At 39.0% G+C, this 16,856-nt stretch overlaps 2 protein-coding genes across 2 annotated transcripts in view; both read left to right on the top strand.

Annotated features, from left to right (window-relative positions):
• LOC106528595 (uncharacterized) overlaps nt 1-7,302 on the top strand; it is a 28,107-nt gene extending 20,805 nt beyond the window's left edge. The window contains exons 4-5 of the mRNA XM_014023803.1: nt 2,721-4,079; nt 7,046-7,302. Of these exons, the coding sequence (XP_013879257.1) occupies nt 2,721-4,079; nt 7,046-7,302 (1,616 nt within the window). The remainder of the gene's footprint in view (nt 1-2,720; nt 4,080-7,045) is intronic.
• The window catches only part of LOC106528594 (microtubule-associated protein 4), a gene marked incomplete at its 5' end in the record, with an annotated part of 16,752 nt that continues 7,196 nt past the window's right edge, over nt 7,301-16,856 (top strand). The window contains 7 exons of the mRNA XM_014023802.1: nt 7,301-8,431; nt 9,624-9,875; nt 10,805-10,970; nt 12,998-13,060; nt 13,863-14,137; nt 14,680-14,761; nt 15,068-15,183. Of these exons, the coding sequence (XP_013879256.1) occupies nt 7,301-8,431; nt 9,624-9,875; nt 10,805-10,970; nt 12,998-13,060; nt 13,863-14,137; nt 14,680-14,761; nt 15,068-15,183 (2,085 nt within the window). The remainder of the gene's footprint in view (nt 8,432-9,623; nt 9,876-10,804; nt 10,971-12,997; nt 13,061-13,862; nt 14,138-14,679; nt 14,762-15,067; nt 15,184-16,856) is intronic.

The raw sequence follows: 16,856 nt of genomic DNA, 5'->3' as shown, positions 1-16,856 counted from the left end.
GTCATTTCCTCTGCAGGACCTGGTTACGTAATTTCACTTTGGGATCAAAAACATATTTTGAATTGAATTTGTAGTTATGCTTGTGTAGGTTGTCAGTCACTCAGACCATGGTAAAGCTAAAAAAATTGTACTGATGCATCTCAATAATCCAGGTAGAAAAAAATCAAAAAGAAAAAAATAAGTAGGTCCTCTGGATGGGTTCTTCTTTAGTGAAACGTGAGAGACTTCTTCAGTCTGACTGAAGAAGTCTCTTGGAGGAGAGACAAAACATTTCACTAAAGAAGAACCCATCCAGAGGACCTACTTATTTTTTCTTTTTGACCAAAAAAATTAAACAACAAAACAACTAGACTTTTTTCTGTTGAAGTTTTGCTTCCATTCTAGGGAGTGTTTTCAAAAAAAACAAAAAACTGGAGAGTGTGGACTTAAAGCTTTAAAACTGCATGGGTAGCTTTGTTATATAAGTTAGATTCAATTCAGTTCAAGCTGGCTACATTTCCCCATTGGGGAGTAACAGAGTATATTAAAGATTTAACTATGGCTGTGACTGTCCTTCAAGATACGTGGCTTTGTTTGATTGCATTTCACAGTGACCTAGTAGGTAAGGATGCTGGATAGACTAAGAGGGAGCAAATAAATTGAGGGTTATGCTAAATGCATTCATTTTTGTATAGTACATCAATATTTTACATAGGGGTTATGGTTGGTCAATCAGTCAGTAGCTGGGCAGGGTTGGCCATTTTGTAAATACAATTTGTTTTAGATCTATTGTGGTGGATATTGGTGATTATTTTATTTTGGTTTAACTTTCAGATTACCAAAATTATTTTCTTGTAACAGATAAATGGAAGCGATATGTAACCACAAGAGTTATAGTGATATATCCTAAATGGTGATATGGTGACAAGCTCTCTGTAACTTCATGGACTCCATGTAAATTTGGGTTCAATCCTATAAGAAACTTCTCTTTGTAGTTAAGTCAGTTTTGTCACTTTCTAACCTTTTTGTAAACTCACCCAATATAAATGATCATCTTACTGTATTTAGAGACTTGAAGTGTTAAAAAGAAAAAAATTGTATAGGTCTTCTGGACGGGTTCTTCTCTAATGAAACGTTTCGTCTCTCCTCCAAGAGACTTCTTCAGTCTGAGAGTTTCAGGCAAAATTCAGGCTTTTAAGCACTGCCTCCATGTGACTGATACTCACATCATCACATGGCTATTGTTGACACCTAATTAACACCTATTGTTAACAGGGGGTGGAGTGATACTGGCAATAGCAAAGCTCTAGGAGGGGGAACACTGAAAACGGAGGCCTCCACCTCTGTTTAATGATGGACGGTCTTTCTTCACAAAAATGGCTTCTTTTACTCCTCTCTCAAACCAACGTTCCTCTCTATCAAGAATGAGAACATCCTCGTCTCTGAAAGAGTGACCGCTGGCCTATAAATGAGTGAAAACTGCAGAGTTCGGGCCATTAGATGTAGCTTGTCTGTGTTGGGACATTCTTTTGAACAGTGGCTGCTTTGTTTCCCCGATGTATAACTGGTCGCAGTCCTCCTGGCACTTAACAGCATATACAACATTGCTCTGTTTGTGCCAGGGCACCGGATCTTTGGGGTGAACCAGCCTTTGCCATAATGTGTTTTGGGGTTTGAAAGCCACTGGGACATCATGTTTAGAAAATAAACGTCTCAGTTTCTCCGAAACACCCGCAACATATGGAATAACCACTGGTTTAGGTCTGGGTTTGGGGTCTTCATTTTCACCTGAAGGTTGCATGGAATCCTGTCTGTGTTTCCTGTCTGCTTTCAGGAAAGCCCAGTCAGGATAACCACACTGCTCCAGGGCCTGTCGTGTGTGTGATTTCTCTTTCTCCCTGGCTCCTGGGTTTGTAGGGACACTGTCTGCTCTGTGGTACAGAGTCCTGATCACTCCTAACTTGTGTTCCAGTGGGTGGTGGGAGTCAAAACRCAAATATTGGTCTGTGTGGGTGGGCTTACGATATGCGCCAGTTTCCAACCATCCTCCATCCGAAACCGAGACATCGCAATCCAGGAACGCCAACCTGCCATTTTTTACATCCTCTCGTGTGAACTTAATATATTCATCCACAGAGTTGATGTGATCAGTGAAATGTTGGACTTCCTGGGCTTTAATTTTAACCCAGGTGTTGTCAACATATCTGAACCAATGGCTCGAGAGATGAGTAAAAGAAGCCATTTTTGTGAAGAAAGACCATCCATCATTAAACAGAGGTGGAGGCCTCCGTTTTCAGTTGTCCCCCTCCTACAGCGCTGCTATTGCCAGTATCACTCCACCCCCTGTTAACAATAAAAGTTAATTGGGTGTCAATGATAGCCATGTGATGTGAGTATCAGTCACATGGAGGCAGGGCTTAAAAGCCTGAATTTTGCCTGAAACTCTCAGACTGAAGAAGTCTCTTGGAAGAGAGACGAAATGTTTCATTAGAGAAGAACCCGTCCAGAAGACCTATACAATTTTTTTCTTTTTGATTTTTTACCTGGATTACTGAGATGTATCAGGACGACTTGAAGTGTTATTCACTAAATATTAATGATGCAAAGGTAATATTGTCTGTTCATTTTTATGTGATCTCAAGTTTCTGTCATCTTTTTGAGTTAAATTTATGGAACCAGTGCATATGTACATTTTCACAGCTATATATTCAACTTTAAATTTTTCTCTCTTCACCCACAAGGTGCCTTAGGTGAGTGTCGGTCAAACCAATCTGGCAGCCTTTCAACAGACCCACTTTTCATGCCAAGTGTTTCCATGGGTTTTGCTAAACAACCAGGCCATATTGCAGCCAGCCCTGATAATCCACTTTACAGCTGTCATATCCACGAGAGTGCTGTGCATGCTGAAGTTGACGAAAGAGACGTAAACGGATCAGACCAAAAACAGAAAAAAAAGAAAAGACGACGACAGAAAGATGGGGGATCTCATGAACACCTTGAGGTCAGGGGCCAACTGGAAATGGAAGAAAACACTTCTCCATCTGAAGGGTTCTACCATAGAATTGATCCAAGAAGGGATAAAGGAGGAGCAGGCTGGGATGATCAACTTGGAAGGAACAGAGGCCGGGGGAAAAGAGGTAAAAGCAGAAAGAAGCTTCCAGAGGAATGGGGAGTGACTGCAGAATCATTTATACCAGCTTCTGAGGCAACCTCACAAAATACTGAAGAGGTGATGATAAATCAGGGAGACCTGAACCAAAACCCCTATAAAAAGGAGGTCCATTCAGAAGAAGGCTCATTTTCTCAGCGTTTGTCTGAAGATTGTTTCCCCACAACAGCTGGAGGCATCAGTCCATTGGCACTAGGCAGTGAGCTTAAAGCCACTGCAGCTCCCTTTACTTTGCCATTCCCTACCAAAACAACAATGCCTGGATCCTTCCCCGTCGCTACTTCCTCTAGTGATTCATTTGACCTTTTAGTAGATCCTGAAGATGCCAGCCTGGGTCACACCGAACAATCTTTTTACTCACCTTCCTTTTCAAAAAGTAAAGAAGCCGGTGGCAACATTGTAGACCCTACCAGTTTATACCTGGAATCTTCCATACAAGACATGTCTGAGAGTGACACATCAGCTTTCAGCTCTGCCTCAAAGACAAGTTTAGGCCATTCCCCACCTGTTGACTTGTTTGCTTCAGGCCCACATGTATCATTTTCTGACGCTTCATGGCAAGAGTCTTTTGACTTCAGTAATATAGGAGCTCCGGGTCTGTCCTTTAACACACCAAGCCCAGCACCTCTCCGCTCTCCCAAAACTACTGCACCAGAATTCCAACCTAAGCACAAGAATGCAGTCCAGATGCCATCCCAAAAAACACCCGTTTTGTGCTCACCATCATCTGATATGAGTTCTACTCCACCAGAAGCTAAGACATTGTCTCCACAGTCATCTGATGTCATTGCCCCCACATCTCCTCAGTCAGAGTCCACTCTTAGTGTATCTGGATCTGGTCTTAATCCAACAGCTAAGCCTTTCTTTCCCAGCTTTGCTGATCCGATGGAATACCTAGATGTGATGCCTGAAGTTGTACCCATCATGAAAGGTTGGTTTTAGTTGGCCCTAATCACAGTAACAGTACCTAGGGCAACCCAGAGATACAATCAAATGGTTGCCATGCATGATGCTTTCAACCAGCTTGAGTAGTTCCAGTGTTGGGCTGAATTAATTGCTTGTGTGTGTGTGTTTTATTTATTTTTTTTTCACTAATCAGGGGTTTGATATACCCATTTTGAAATTCACTTGTACTTTTTCTTGTATGAACACATCTTCACTCTGGCTGATTTTAACTTTTTTATAAGGGACTAGAACATGGACGGGGTTTGGCCAATGAGGTTTTAGATTGGCTTAAACTTAACGCTTATGTTTATCCAAGGATGCACTGTGTGGATTCCCTCTTAATTAACACACTAAATGTTTATGGGTGTGCAACCACTAACTAATCACATATTTATGCCCCTTACTGATGAATATTTCCTTTTATTTGTCCAAGGTCTTGTTGAAATGGTATACTGTTCTCCTTTTACATAAAATGTCTATGTTTTGATGACTTCAAACATCCAGATATTTGATATTATCTTCCAATTGTTTTTATCCTCTCTGCCAGTGGTGGGCACAGTTCCCCTAGAGCACTAATAGGGGAACTAATTTCTTGATTAGTGCTTTAGGGCTTTTGCTAATTTTAAAATTTATTAGTGGATTATCACTTGCTAAATTTATAGGCTAAATTTAGAAGCACTAACTGAGGTCTTTAAATGTTATTGAACATATTGAACATTGACGGTGCAAGCTGTTGCACATTTTGTTCAGATGTGTGTCACTTATCCACCAGGTCACAATATGTTGACAATATATGAACTCAAATACGGCCGTGGAATGTCAATGATAAGTCTTAAAAGAATAACATGGCTATCGGTGTGTTATTGCTTTAGAATTAGGGGACCTAAATATTTGAGTTAGTGCTTTAGGGATAGTGGAACTAACTTTTAGATTAGTGCTGCTCACCACTGCTCTCTGCTGTAGTTTCCATTTCTCTGTAAGTTCTACTTGAAAACGTGCTTTGTGGCTGTCATTTTTAATGCAACATTTGTTTTACAAATCAGGATTTTACTTCCTACTGTGTCTTATTTCATGCTTAAAAAGTTATATTAGAATTGTAATTGGTATCTTGTCTGTTTTATTTTCTATGTCATTATTGCTGCCCTGGGTGCTTCCCCATCATAGGTGAGTCTCATTTTAATGTGGCTTTGTGATTTTTTTATTTGTTTTATTTTTTAATGATCACAGGGAAACAATAACATCATAAATGGTATTTGTTTTACAGTGGGGTCTGAAAGTTTGGGCAGCCTTGTTAATTTTCCTGATTTACCATTATAAATCATTGATTGGATAAAAAATCTGTTAAATATATCATATCGGGGACAAACAGTAATATTTGAGAAGTGAAATGAAGTTTAAATGATTTACAGAAAGTGTGCAATAACTGGTTAAACAAAATTATGCAGGTGTGTAAATTTGGGCGTTGTTGTTATTTTATTGATTTCAAATCCTTTAGAAGTAATTATTGGAACTTAAATTTGGTTTGGTAAGTTCAGTGACCCTTGACCTTCATACACATGTGACTCCAATTATGAGAAAGGGTATTTAAGGGGGGCAATTGTACATTTTTCTCCTCTTTGCATCTTCTCTGAAGAGTCGCAGCATGGGGTCTGAAAACAACTTTCAAATGAGCTGAAAACAAAGATTGTTCACCGTCATGGTTTAGGGGAAGGATACAGAAAGCTATCTCAGAGATTTCAGCTTTCAGTCTCCACTGTGAGAAACATTGTGAGAAAATGGAGGACCACAGGCACAGTTCAAGTCAAGGATCAAAGTGGCAGACCAAGACAAATCTCCAATAAACAGAAGTGAAGGATGTTGAGAACAGTCAGAGTCAACCCACAGACCAGCACCAAAGACCCACATCATCTTGCTGCCGATGGAGTCACTGTGCATCGTTCAACTATTCAGCACACTTTACACAAGGAGATGCTGTATGGATGAGTGATGCAGAGGAAGACTTTTCTCCGCCCACATCACAAACAGAGCTGCTTGAGGTTTGCTAAAGCACATTTGGACAAGCCAGCTTCATTTTGGAATAAGGTGCTGTGAACTAATGAAACTAAAACAGAGTTATTTGGGCAGAACAAGGGCCATTATGCATGGAGGAAAAAGAACACAGCACTCAAGAAAAACACCTGTTACCTACAGTAAAATATGGCGGTGGTTCCATCATGCTGTGGGGCTGTGTGGCCAGTACAGGGACTGGGAATGTTGTTAAAGTTGTGGGACGCATGGATTCCAACCRATATCAGCAGATTCTGGAGACCAATGTCCAGGAATCAGCGACACAGCTGAAGCTGCTGAAGCCAGGGCTGGATCTTCTAACAAGACAACCACGCTAAACACTGCTCAAATTCTACTAAGGCATTCATGCAGAGGAACAAGTACAATGTTCTGGAATGGCCATCTCACTCCCCAGACCTGAATATTATTGAAAATCTGTGGTGTCACTTAAAGAGAGCTGTCTGTGGTTGGAAACCATCAAACCTGAAAGAACTAGAGATGTTTTGTAAAGAAGAGTGGTCTAAAATACCTTCAGCCACAATCCAGACTCTCATTAGAAGTTGTAGGAAGTGTTTAGAGAATGTTATTTCTGTGAAAGGAGGATCTACTAAATATTGAGTTAAGGTTTTTTTTTTTTTTGTTTATTTTTTGTGACCTTATGCACCTGCCTAATTTTGTTTAACCAATTATTGCACACTTTCTGTAAACCATATCATCATCATTTCACTTCTCATATGTTACTATGTTTGTACCCTATATGATCTATTGAACAGTTTTTTTTTATCCAAACAATTATTTAAAAAGGTAAATAAGAAAAATTAACACGGCTGCCCAAACTTTCGCACCCTACTGTATCTCCTAGAAATAAATGCATCACCATTCCTAAACAGTTTGTTTTTTCTTCAGAAAAATGTAACAATATGGAGGAAACAGAAAAGGAGGAGGAACGTATGGAGGAAACTGAGAAGAAAGAGAAAAGAATGGAGGAAACTGAGGATAAGGAAAAAATAGAGGAAACTAAGAAGAAAGAGGAAAGAATGGAGGAAACTGAGAAGAACGAGGAAAAACTGGAGGAAACTGAGAAGAACGAGGAAAAACTGGAGGAAACTGAGAAGAACGAGGAAAAACTGGAGNAAGAACGAGGAAAAACTGGAGGAAACTGAGAAGAACGAGGAAAAACTGGAGGAAACTGAGAAGAACGAGGAAAAACTGGAGGAAACTGAGAAGAAAGAGGAGAAACTGGAGGAAAGTGAGAAGAAAGAGGAAAAACTGGAGGAAAGTGAGAAGAAGGAGGAAAGAATGGAGGAAACTGAGAAGGAGGAGGAAAGAAAAGAGGACAGTATGGTCAAGTTGAAGCCATTTCATACCTTAAACAAAGTTGAGCAGAACAGTGTGAAAGTTGAATTCACAGAACAACAAACTGTAGCCAGAGGGGAAAAAGAGGTAGAAGTCCAGGAGAAAGTGAAGGATCAGGAGGCAGAAAAGGTTAAAGAAGCACAACATGCCTACAAAGCAAAAGAGGCAGAGAAACCAGCAGAAAAGATAGATCTAAAAAATGACACTGAAAATGTAAAGGAGAAGGAAATGAAGAAAGTGGAATTAATTCATCAGGAAACAAAAGAAGAGGACAAAAAGCTTAAAGAAGAGGACAAGACAGAGAAGGTTGGAGACATTGAGAAAATACACAAGATAGAGGACAAAGATAATAAGATAGAAATAATTGAAAATGTGGAGCCCAAAGTGGAAGAAACTAAAGCTGGAAATGTTGAGGAGGTAGACCAAAATGAGAAGTTTAACCTGGAAGAAACAAAAGTAGAAACCAAAATATCAGAGGAAGGAGAGAAGGTTGTTAAGATCAACGAAAACGAGAAGAAACAGAAAACAGAGGTGGAGGCTGGTGATAAGCATCACGTTGACAATGTGGAAACAAAATTACAGCCTTCATTAGTCAAGAATGATGCCATTCATGACAAAATGGAAAAGAAGCCTGATGTAGAGAAACAGGCAAAAACTGAGGTGAAGGATACAGAAAAAGTAAAGGTTGCCACAAACCAAGCCAAAGCTATGGTGAAGGCAAATGAGGTCGGTGGGCCACCTAAGAGACCTGTGAGCAAAGGAGCACTGAAGGTTAAACAGGAGAAGCAGGACAAAATGCCTATAGAGAAGAAAGATGACAAGAAAAAAATAGAAGTAAAAGCAAATGTAGAAAGAGCCAAAATACCTGCAAGACCTGCAGCCAGAAGCAGCATAACAGCAAGCAAAGAGCCCATAGGTGCAGACAAGAAGACAAAGGTAGGAATAATTATTGATGAAGATAGAAGTTGATAATGGTTTTGTCATGCCTGTATGTGTGTGTGTTTGTGTTTAATTTCTTTAAACTAAGAATAGCTTTGTGAGTTTCCAGATTTTAAAGTAAATGTGACCCATTACATCGAAATTAGGGTTAAGTCAAATTTGGTCAAAATGAACAAAGCTACATTTTGATACCAAGATCATCTTAATGTCATGAGAGGCCCCAGAGATATGGTTTGATTTGTCGTGCAAATCTGAAATACCCCTGGAAATCTGAGTGAAAGCACATCTTGTGAGTTTTCCTCATGTTACATAAAACTGTGCCAAACATAATTTACCAGGTTTGACCAAAACATCAATAACTACATCTCTTATTTTAGTTTAAAATTCTGGCATGAAAGGTGGTGAGCAATATATTGTCCTTAATTGACCTTTATTTTCAAATAATAATTACTAATAATGTAAAAGCTCAAAGATTTAAAATTTTCAAGTTTAGTTTTTTCCACCTTTCAGAACTCCCACACTGGATCAGGAATGATCAGTAATGTGAGACTGCTTTAAGACATGCATCTCTAAGAAACCACAGTTTCCATTTTTCTAAGGCACAGAATACAAGTCCAATGCACATGATAAATTTACCAAATTATCTCTGCCAAACAGTTTATTTTGATGTTGATAATCACACTTGTTTTGAGCTTCTGGTCCCCCCAAGTGCTTCCAATCAGGTGCTCACTATAAGATTTATTACCAAGAAGTATTGTTACAACAAAAAAATATCCTACCAAACACAAATTTCATTGCTTGTTGTGTTAAATACTGTAGTAAAGGCATCTGCATTATGTAGACCATGAGTTCTTTTTCTTCAGATTATATAAAATAGGTTCTAATTAGCATTTAAGAATAAACAGTGTTTCTAACATTAAACAAATATTACAATTAATGTACCCCATTCATCATGTGCATAGCTTTTCATTCAGTTATTAAGTTTACCTATTTTACATTTATGCAAAGAATCATTCCATTTTTTCTTTTTCTGTAGATATTCAGTCATACAAATTTTATCTTTATGCATGTTGCTTCAAAACCCTTATTTTTGCCTCAGTTGCTGCTTATTCTGCTTAAGCCTGCTGTCAATATTATTTTGTTTTTCTTTTGTTTTGACATTTGTTTTTTTGTCCATCAAATGTTAAAGCCTACAACAGGGGCGCCCAGACCAGGCAGCATTACCAAAAGCCGGCCAAACACTACAGCTGTCGGTGGTTCTGCTACAGCCACCACTAAATGTCCCGCACCCTTAGTGGCCACCAGCACCAAAGACAAAAAGCCAACACCCAGAGTACCATTAACAGCAACTACTGCTGGGCTTAGTAGAAAGCTCCCTCCCACCTCCACCAGTCGTCCATCATCCCAGCCCTCCACAACTACACATGCTGTTAAAGCCAAGGTAAGTGATAGGGACCTCTTAAGCCTAAATATGTGTTGCTAACAAAAAGCAAGTGTTTGCAAAACCATTGCTTGTGAGAAAGAAGCAGCAAGGAAGAGGTGTGTAATCCAGGCTGGTAAAGGAGCCTACTACTGTCAGTGGAGGACTGTTTAAATACAGTTTTATCTTTATGAGTGTGACACAGCCTGCTTTCTATGGTCAAAGTTCAGTTTGGTTAAACGCTCAATAACAAATCCATTTTTGTAATAAAGAATAGGCTTCAGTTAGTAACAGTGCTCCTTTTAGTCTGAAACAGGTTTGTGCATCTCTGGTCCGGTAACCCCTCTTCCTGATGACAAAAACAGAAAAAGGTTGTAGTTATTTTTATTTTTTTAATGCATATGCAACTTAATTTGTAAATGTTGTTGTTCATGACCATCTACAAAATGGTGACTAAATCTGACCTACAATTCTATGCAAAGTCAGTAAACATTTACATAGTAAATCAAAGACTCAACAGATTGACGGCTGCTGTAAGATTTTTTTTTTTCATGTTCTGTTGCCATTTAGAAATACAGCAGGCAACATTTTCACACACAAAAGACTCTTTGTTTACACATAAACATGGTTTTGCTTTGTTGACAGATATTCTGTTTTTTTTAACAAGGTATAACTGGAATGTTGTGACACTAACTTTTACCCTAGCACTTCTAACCGGTACTTTATCATCAGGGAAACTGACGATAACATGCTTACTATGTAAACCTAAAGAGGTCTCAGTTTTTGTTTGTAGTAATTCAGAGCTCTATAATAACAGCATCACACAGGAGTACAGGAGTAATTCTAACAGTGTTGGGTTTATTTCCTGCTCGTGGTTGTTCGTCAACATCAGCCTTTTCATTCCTAAAAACCCTAAAATCTGTTTCTTTTTGTGTCTTCTCCCTTTACAGACAGTCCCAGAGAAGAACCCCTTGATGCCAAAAGCCAGCAGTGTAACTACAAGTCAAACCATCAAAAATGGCTCTGCTAACAGAGCAGCAACTCACACTGCTTCATCGATGCGCACAACTTCATCTACTGTCGCAACTTCCAACGCTGCAATCAAAAGGCCTCTAGGTACATCCCGTTTTATTGATCTTCATCAATGTTTTTTAGCCTTTTTTGAGGCTTGGTTTATGTTTCATCCAATAGCACAACGTGAACCAAAATGTTTGAAGAGGACAAATCATCGATAAAGAATTTTGCTTAATTTGTTTGCTTGATTATATAACCATTATTTGTTTTGATCATTGCAAATTGGATACCCTGACAGGAATTCTTGTCAAAGCTCTTTTTGAACAGCTCCCAGTGTTCCTATGTTTTTACTTTTAATAACAGTCATGCTTGAGAAGCTTATCCCAAAAACTGGTTGTAAAATAGAAATGGTATTAAATTACATACATGTTCCTTACTTATGAGAGACTGGCAAAGACAAAGCTACTGTTGAAGAAAACTTTTAATAAATCTTGACCACAGCTTCTAAACAAAATGCCACTCTCTCATAAAGCCCAGACTGAAGAAGAACCGAGGTAATAGTTATATTCACAGTCTCTCCCATCTCACCTGTTAAAGCTTGTAACTCCTTCAGAGTGCTCACAGGTGTCTTGGTGGTTTCTTTCACTATTCTCCAGCTTGCTCGGTCACGCAGTACATGTCCCATGTTATTTCCATTTCTTGACAGTGGTATAGAAATCCTTAGGATATTCGGGGTTTCCTTGGATAATATTTTATAACCATCTACTGATTTGGACTTCTTATGGATTTTGAACAGTAACATGTGGGATGTGGGTATTATGTATTTTACAGGCATGTAGTTCAATTCTATACCACAATCAAGTAACTGTTACCTTAAATTTTTATGAAAATGCTGTATGTATCAAAAGTAAATTTAACTTTGCATCAGGATTTAGCCAACTACCTTGAAATTGGCATCTTTCTCTTTAAAGAACCATCTACCATTTCAGACACTCCCACTTCAGCACATCTTTACAACAATGCTTAGCGGTAGAGATTGCCAGGAGCCCGGACGCAGACTGAGCTCCAGGGAGGAGCTTTGTGTAAATAGGCAGGGCTTTGTACCAGCAAGTGTTTAGGCAGCTCCACACAGCTACCCACAGGATATTCAAAAATGTCTCAAACATGCGACACTCAAAGCAACACTCTGGGTATGTTTTTGATAAGGGAATGACATTATAACATGAGCTAACAAAGTAGATTTTGCAAAATATCCCTCCTTTAAAGGAAGTTAATTTGAATGCAGTCACTTAGTTTACATGACATTTTTATTTAACGTGTATTACTTTGTAGAAATTTGGTTTCATATTGACGTTTATTTATTTATTTATTTATTTATTTATTTATTTATTTATTTATTTATTTATTTATTTAAGTTGACAATGATTGACTTGTAATGACAGCAGTGAAATTGTAAAACATCCAAGAGGTTGTATAGTTTTTACAGGCATTTTATAATAGTTCAACAGAATCTTCAGAGCATATACATTTGTTTTAGTGAAAATGATTATTTCAACTATCCAGTGTGACATTTGTCCTATTTGCATTGAATATTTGAAAAAAAAAAATATTTTACAACTGTAATTATGAAAATGTTGGAACATTGTGTAAATTGCAAAACTGAATGGAATGATTTGCAGATCTCATAAATCCATAGTTTATTGACAGTAGGACATATTAAACATATCAAATATTCATGAAATGGAAGTATTTATCTTGGGGTGAAAAGAGTTTTGAATTTGATGTAGGCAACAGATCTCCACAATGATTAGATGGAGGCAACAAAAGGCTGTAAAAAATGTTGCTTTAATAAGAAACAACTAGAGGAGCATTTTGCAACTAATTAGGTTAATAGACAGCAAAACATTTGGAGATGCTACAGCCATTCAACACTCTTAAAATATTTGCTGTAACTGAATATTTTTGGACCATTTAAGTAAAACTGGATAGTTTTCCACTTCATATCTGACAACCTCTTACAGTGCACTACAGTGCACAATGGTTGAAAATCACAAGTCTACATGAATGTTTTTGCATATTTTTTTCTTTTTTTATCTCATTCACCAACTGTCTGAAAATGTGTGTTTCAGGCACTAGAACAGACAGCAAGCCAGAAGAAAGGAAGCAGGTCAGCACTCTTAAGACTTCAACAGGTATTACTACACCGAAGTACTTTAAATTGTTATAGGTTAACAATATTTACAGTGTAGCCTGATTCGACAACAATAGTTAAGTCTGTTTCTGCTTCTCACTGCTAACTGGGTCACATATTTGACTTCTCAAAATTATTTTTAAAATGTTTACCTGGTCAGACTCTTTCATTCAATTCAGTTTATTTATAAAGCACCAAGTCACAACGAACATTATTTCAGGGCACTGTCCAGAAATATTCACTTACATTATAAAACCAATTAGTAAACATTATCAGTCTAAAGAAGCCAGCAGATTGTGTTGAATCTTCACTTCATCACAGTCTCCCATCCTGAGCAGCATATTGGTGACAGTGGAGAGGAAAAACTCCTTTTTAACAGGAAGAAACCTCCAGCAGAACCAGAACCAGAACCAGGCTCAGGACAGGCAGCCATCTGCCTCGACCGGCTGGGTTTGCTGGAACAGGAAAAAGATGCAGAAACACGGAAGGACTGGTCCAGGTGTATTTTACTCTGGAAGAAAGAAAAGGAAAAACACGTTACTGATAGAAATAATTACAATAAACATGTAGAGAAGAGAGACTAAAGACAACAACATAGTGAGGAAATGTGTTCAATTTGTGCTCCAGCAGTCTAAGTCTATAGCAGCATAACTAAGAAATAACTCAATAGAAATAAGTTGCCATGAACAATTCTGTGTAAATGCTTCATCATTTTTATAATCTGAGATTATCTGAACACTGAGGTTTTAATTTAAGCAAAGAAACTCAAATAAGCTCTGTATAATGCTCTCTCTTTTTTTAAGCTTACTCTAGCAGACCCAAGCCAGCGACTACCGCCACACGCAACACGACTTCTGCTGCCTCAAGCATTCGAACCACAGCAGCCAAATCAGTTTCCACTGAGAAGAAGCTCTTGGTGCCCCACAATCCACGACCCACTGCATCAGCCACATCTACCACAACAACCACCGCCTCAAAGCCCACAGGTCGACCCAGCACAGCCCCGGCCTCCAGTAACTCCAATGTCCGCTCTAAGATTGGCTCTACAAGCAACACAAAGCAGCCAGTTGGAGCGAAGGTATGTCCCACTGTGTTACATACAGATTTCCTTTTCTTTAAGCACACAATATCTATCAAAGTCTGTGATTTCTCCTTTCTCTACATGTTTATTAGTCATCATTAAACTCCCTTTTCCGAACTGATAGATGTTACACCAAGGGTCAGTCTGGGAATGGAGTAAAAAAATCCAAGCCCAAAAACATCCCCAGGAGCTTCAGCAGAGGAGATGAGAGAGATTGTTCATATGGGAGATAATGCCGCTGGCAAGGAAAACAACTAGATTTTGCCAAACCGCATGTAGAAGGCTCAGTGGAACTTCCTGGTTGACAGTCTGATGTTGTCTGCAAAAAACACACTGTTGTATTCACTGTCTCCCATTTCAGCTGCTGAAACTCAAAAATACTTCAAAGTGGTCACAGGTGTCTCTGTGGTCTTTCTAACTATTCAGATTTCTGCGTGATAACTCTTGGTGAAGACTGCCTGCTCTTGGTAGATTCACGTTTCGTATTCCTTCCACGTTGACTCAGCATTCACACAATAATTATTTCTGACACTCAACAGGTGCAAACACTAAGCAAGAAGGTGGATGTGAGTAAGGTGACGTCAAAGTGTGGCTCCAAGAACGGCATCAAGGACAAGCCTGGTGAGCCATGTGTTCCGAAGCTGCTGCATTAGTTGAGATGCAGTTTGTCTCTTTGCAGATATTTTTGTTTTGCTCTGTTTTAATCTGCAGCTTAAACAAAAAAAAACGTTTCACATTTTCCAACATTTACTGCAAGTAAATAAATTTTCTTATTCTTTTGTTGTATAATGTGCCAAACATTTTTTTGTCATCATAACGGCTGAAGTAGAAGCTGTATCTGCTCTCTACTTGCACCTTAATACACTGGATAATCACATATCTGTTCATATAAGAGTATGGGTGTCAGGCTGATACACTTGTGTGCAGCAGGTGGAGGCGTGGTGAAGACTGAGTCCCACAAAATGAACCTTAAGGAAAAGACTCAACTCAAAGTGGCCTTTGAAGACAACGTGAGCCATCCTGCCAGTGGAGAGGACATGAAGGTAAGCATGTCAAAAACACTTCGGCCTACATTTATGGTTTATGGTGAGTGGGCATGGATGAAGAACCCAGCAAGGGCCATGTAAGTGGGCCCATTGCTCTCCCCAAAACGACACTGGTCTTTATTCAAATCTTCACATCCCTCGGATGAAGGCCAGAAACACTCAGTGTTCTGAGCTTCTCAGGATCCATAGTGGTCTAAGAAGTGCAAAGAGGTCTCTAATTCACATTAACACCCATGCGTCACACAGACCATTGTCATGAAGTCCCATCACCATTTTGTGGTGGTTTTGCAGATTGTGCCCAGTTGGGACTCCAACCAGTGTGCTTAAAATTTCCCTTGTTAGGGCAATGAGAGCTTTCCCAAACCTAAGATCTGGGCCATTTATCAGTTCCCGTGCCAGTCTACAGTCCTTCAACTGAGTCTTGGCGTCTAATCCAGGCCTGTAGGGCAGTCCTATAGACTGTTGTTAAGATTTGAAATGGGTCTGACTGTCAGGTTGCAAGGTAGTCAGTTCTCTCATTACCATAAATGCCAGTATGTTCTGGTCTCTCCCCAGCTGGTTGACGATTTCGGCACACTCCCTAGCCAGTAATGATGTAAAGTGTGGCCCTCGGAGAGCTTTAATAGCAGCTTGTCTATCTGTTAGGATGAATATTTCCTTCTGTGTACACTGAAGGTCTTTGAGAGCTGCCACACTCTGGTGGAGTGCATATATCTCAGCTTGAGATACAGTTGCAAAACAACCTAGTGGGTATTTGTACTCACTCTTGCTATGGTTGTGCAAAATCAGCACCTGCTGACCTCTTCAGAAGTGATCCATCTGTAAAACAGTAGAAATGATTGGGTGATATGTCCACCATAAAGAGGTTACTGGCCTACATTAACTTGTATTGTAATTATTACCCTCCAAGATAAATATATGGGGTTTGCATGTGCATTTTGGGTGTTTAAATGTAACAAAGCAACAACTTCATGATGAACCAAGGCCAAAACAACAAACAAAGCTATATTTTTCAACAAAGTGCTACGTAAACCTCTGGTGAGGGGAAAAAACACAAAAAAAAAATCCATTAAACCAGCTCTAAAGAGGAGAAAACTTGATCTAAAGTAAATAGCAGATGGTCCTCAGTCACCTGAGGCTCCAATAAATGCACAGAAGCAGAATCAAATGTGAACCACTGTGTCGTGTTATGGTTTGGTCATTTGATCACTGACATTTAAAGCAATTGAGTCAAATCCAAAGCAGTGTTTCAGACTTTATACAACCTCTGGATTGGCTCACACACTCACCAATCTCTTTACCAATAAACCTGACTGCAAGATCCATAATATGTGTATTTGCACCTGTCCCTTCTGAAAATTACATCACTCTATCAATGAGTATATCCTGCTGTTTTAGTACTATTTAAATGGCTCATAGAGGAAGGAGAAAGTGAAATGTAGATAAGTGTAGATAACTCAGCCATGCCGTAAGAACACTATTACAGTCAAATGAATGAAAGTTCAAGAATTAACATGTCTCCACTGCACTAAATTGTATTGACCACTAGGTGTCCTACTCAAGCACTGTCATTGAATCAGTGAGTGATGAACTATGTTTTGAATCAAGTGCCAAAGCTGGACAACGACTCTATCAGCCATCACTAGTGATATATATATATATATATATAT

This window comes from Austrofundulus limnaeus, unplaced genomic scaffold (genome assembly GCF_001266775.1).
Source record: "Austrofundulus limnaeus strain Quisiro unplaced genomic scaffold, Austrofundulus_limnaeus-1.0 Scaffold391, whole genome shotgun sequence".
Classification (NCBI taxonomy): Eukaryota; Metazoa; Chordata; class Actinopteri; order Cyprinodontiformes; family Rivulidae; genus Austrofundulus; species Austrofundulus limnaeus.
This window is presented reverse-complemented; position numbering and strand designations above follow the sequence as displayed.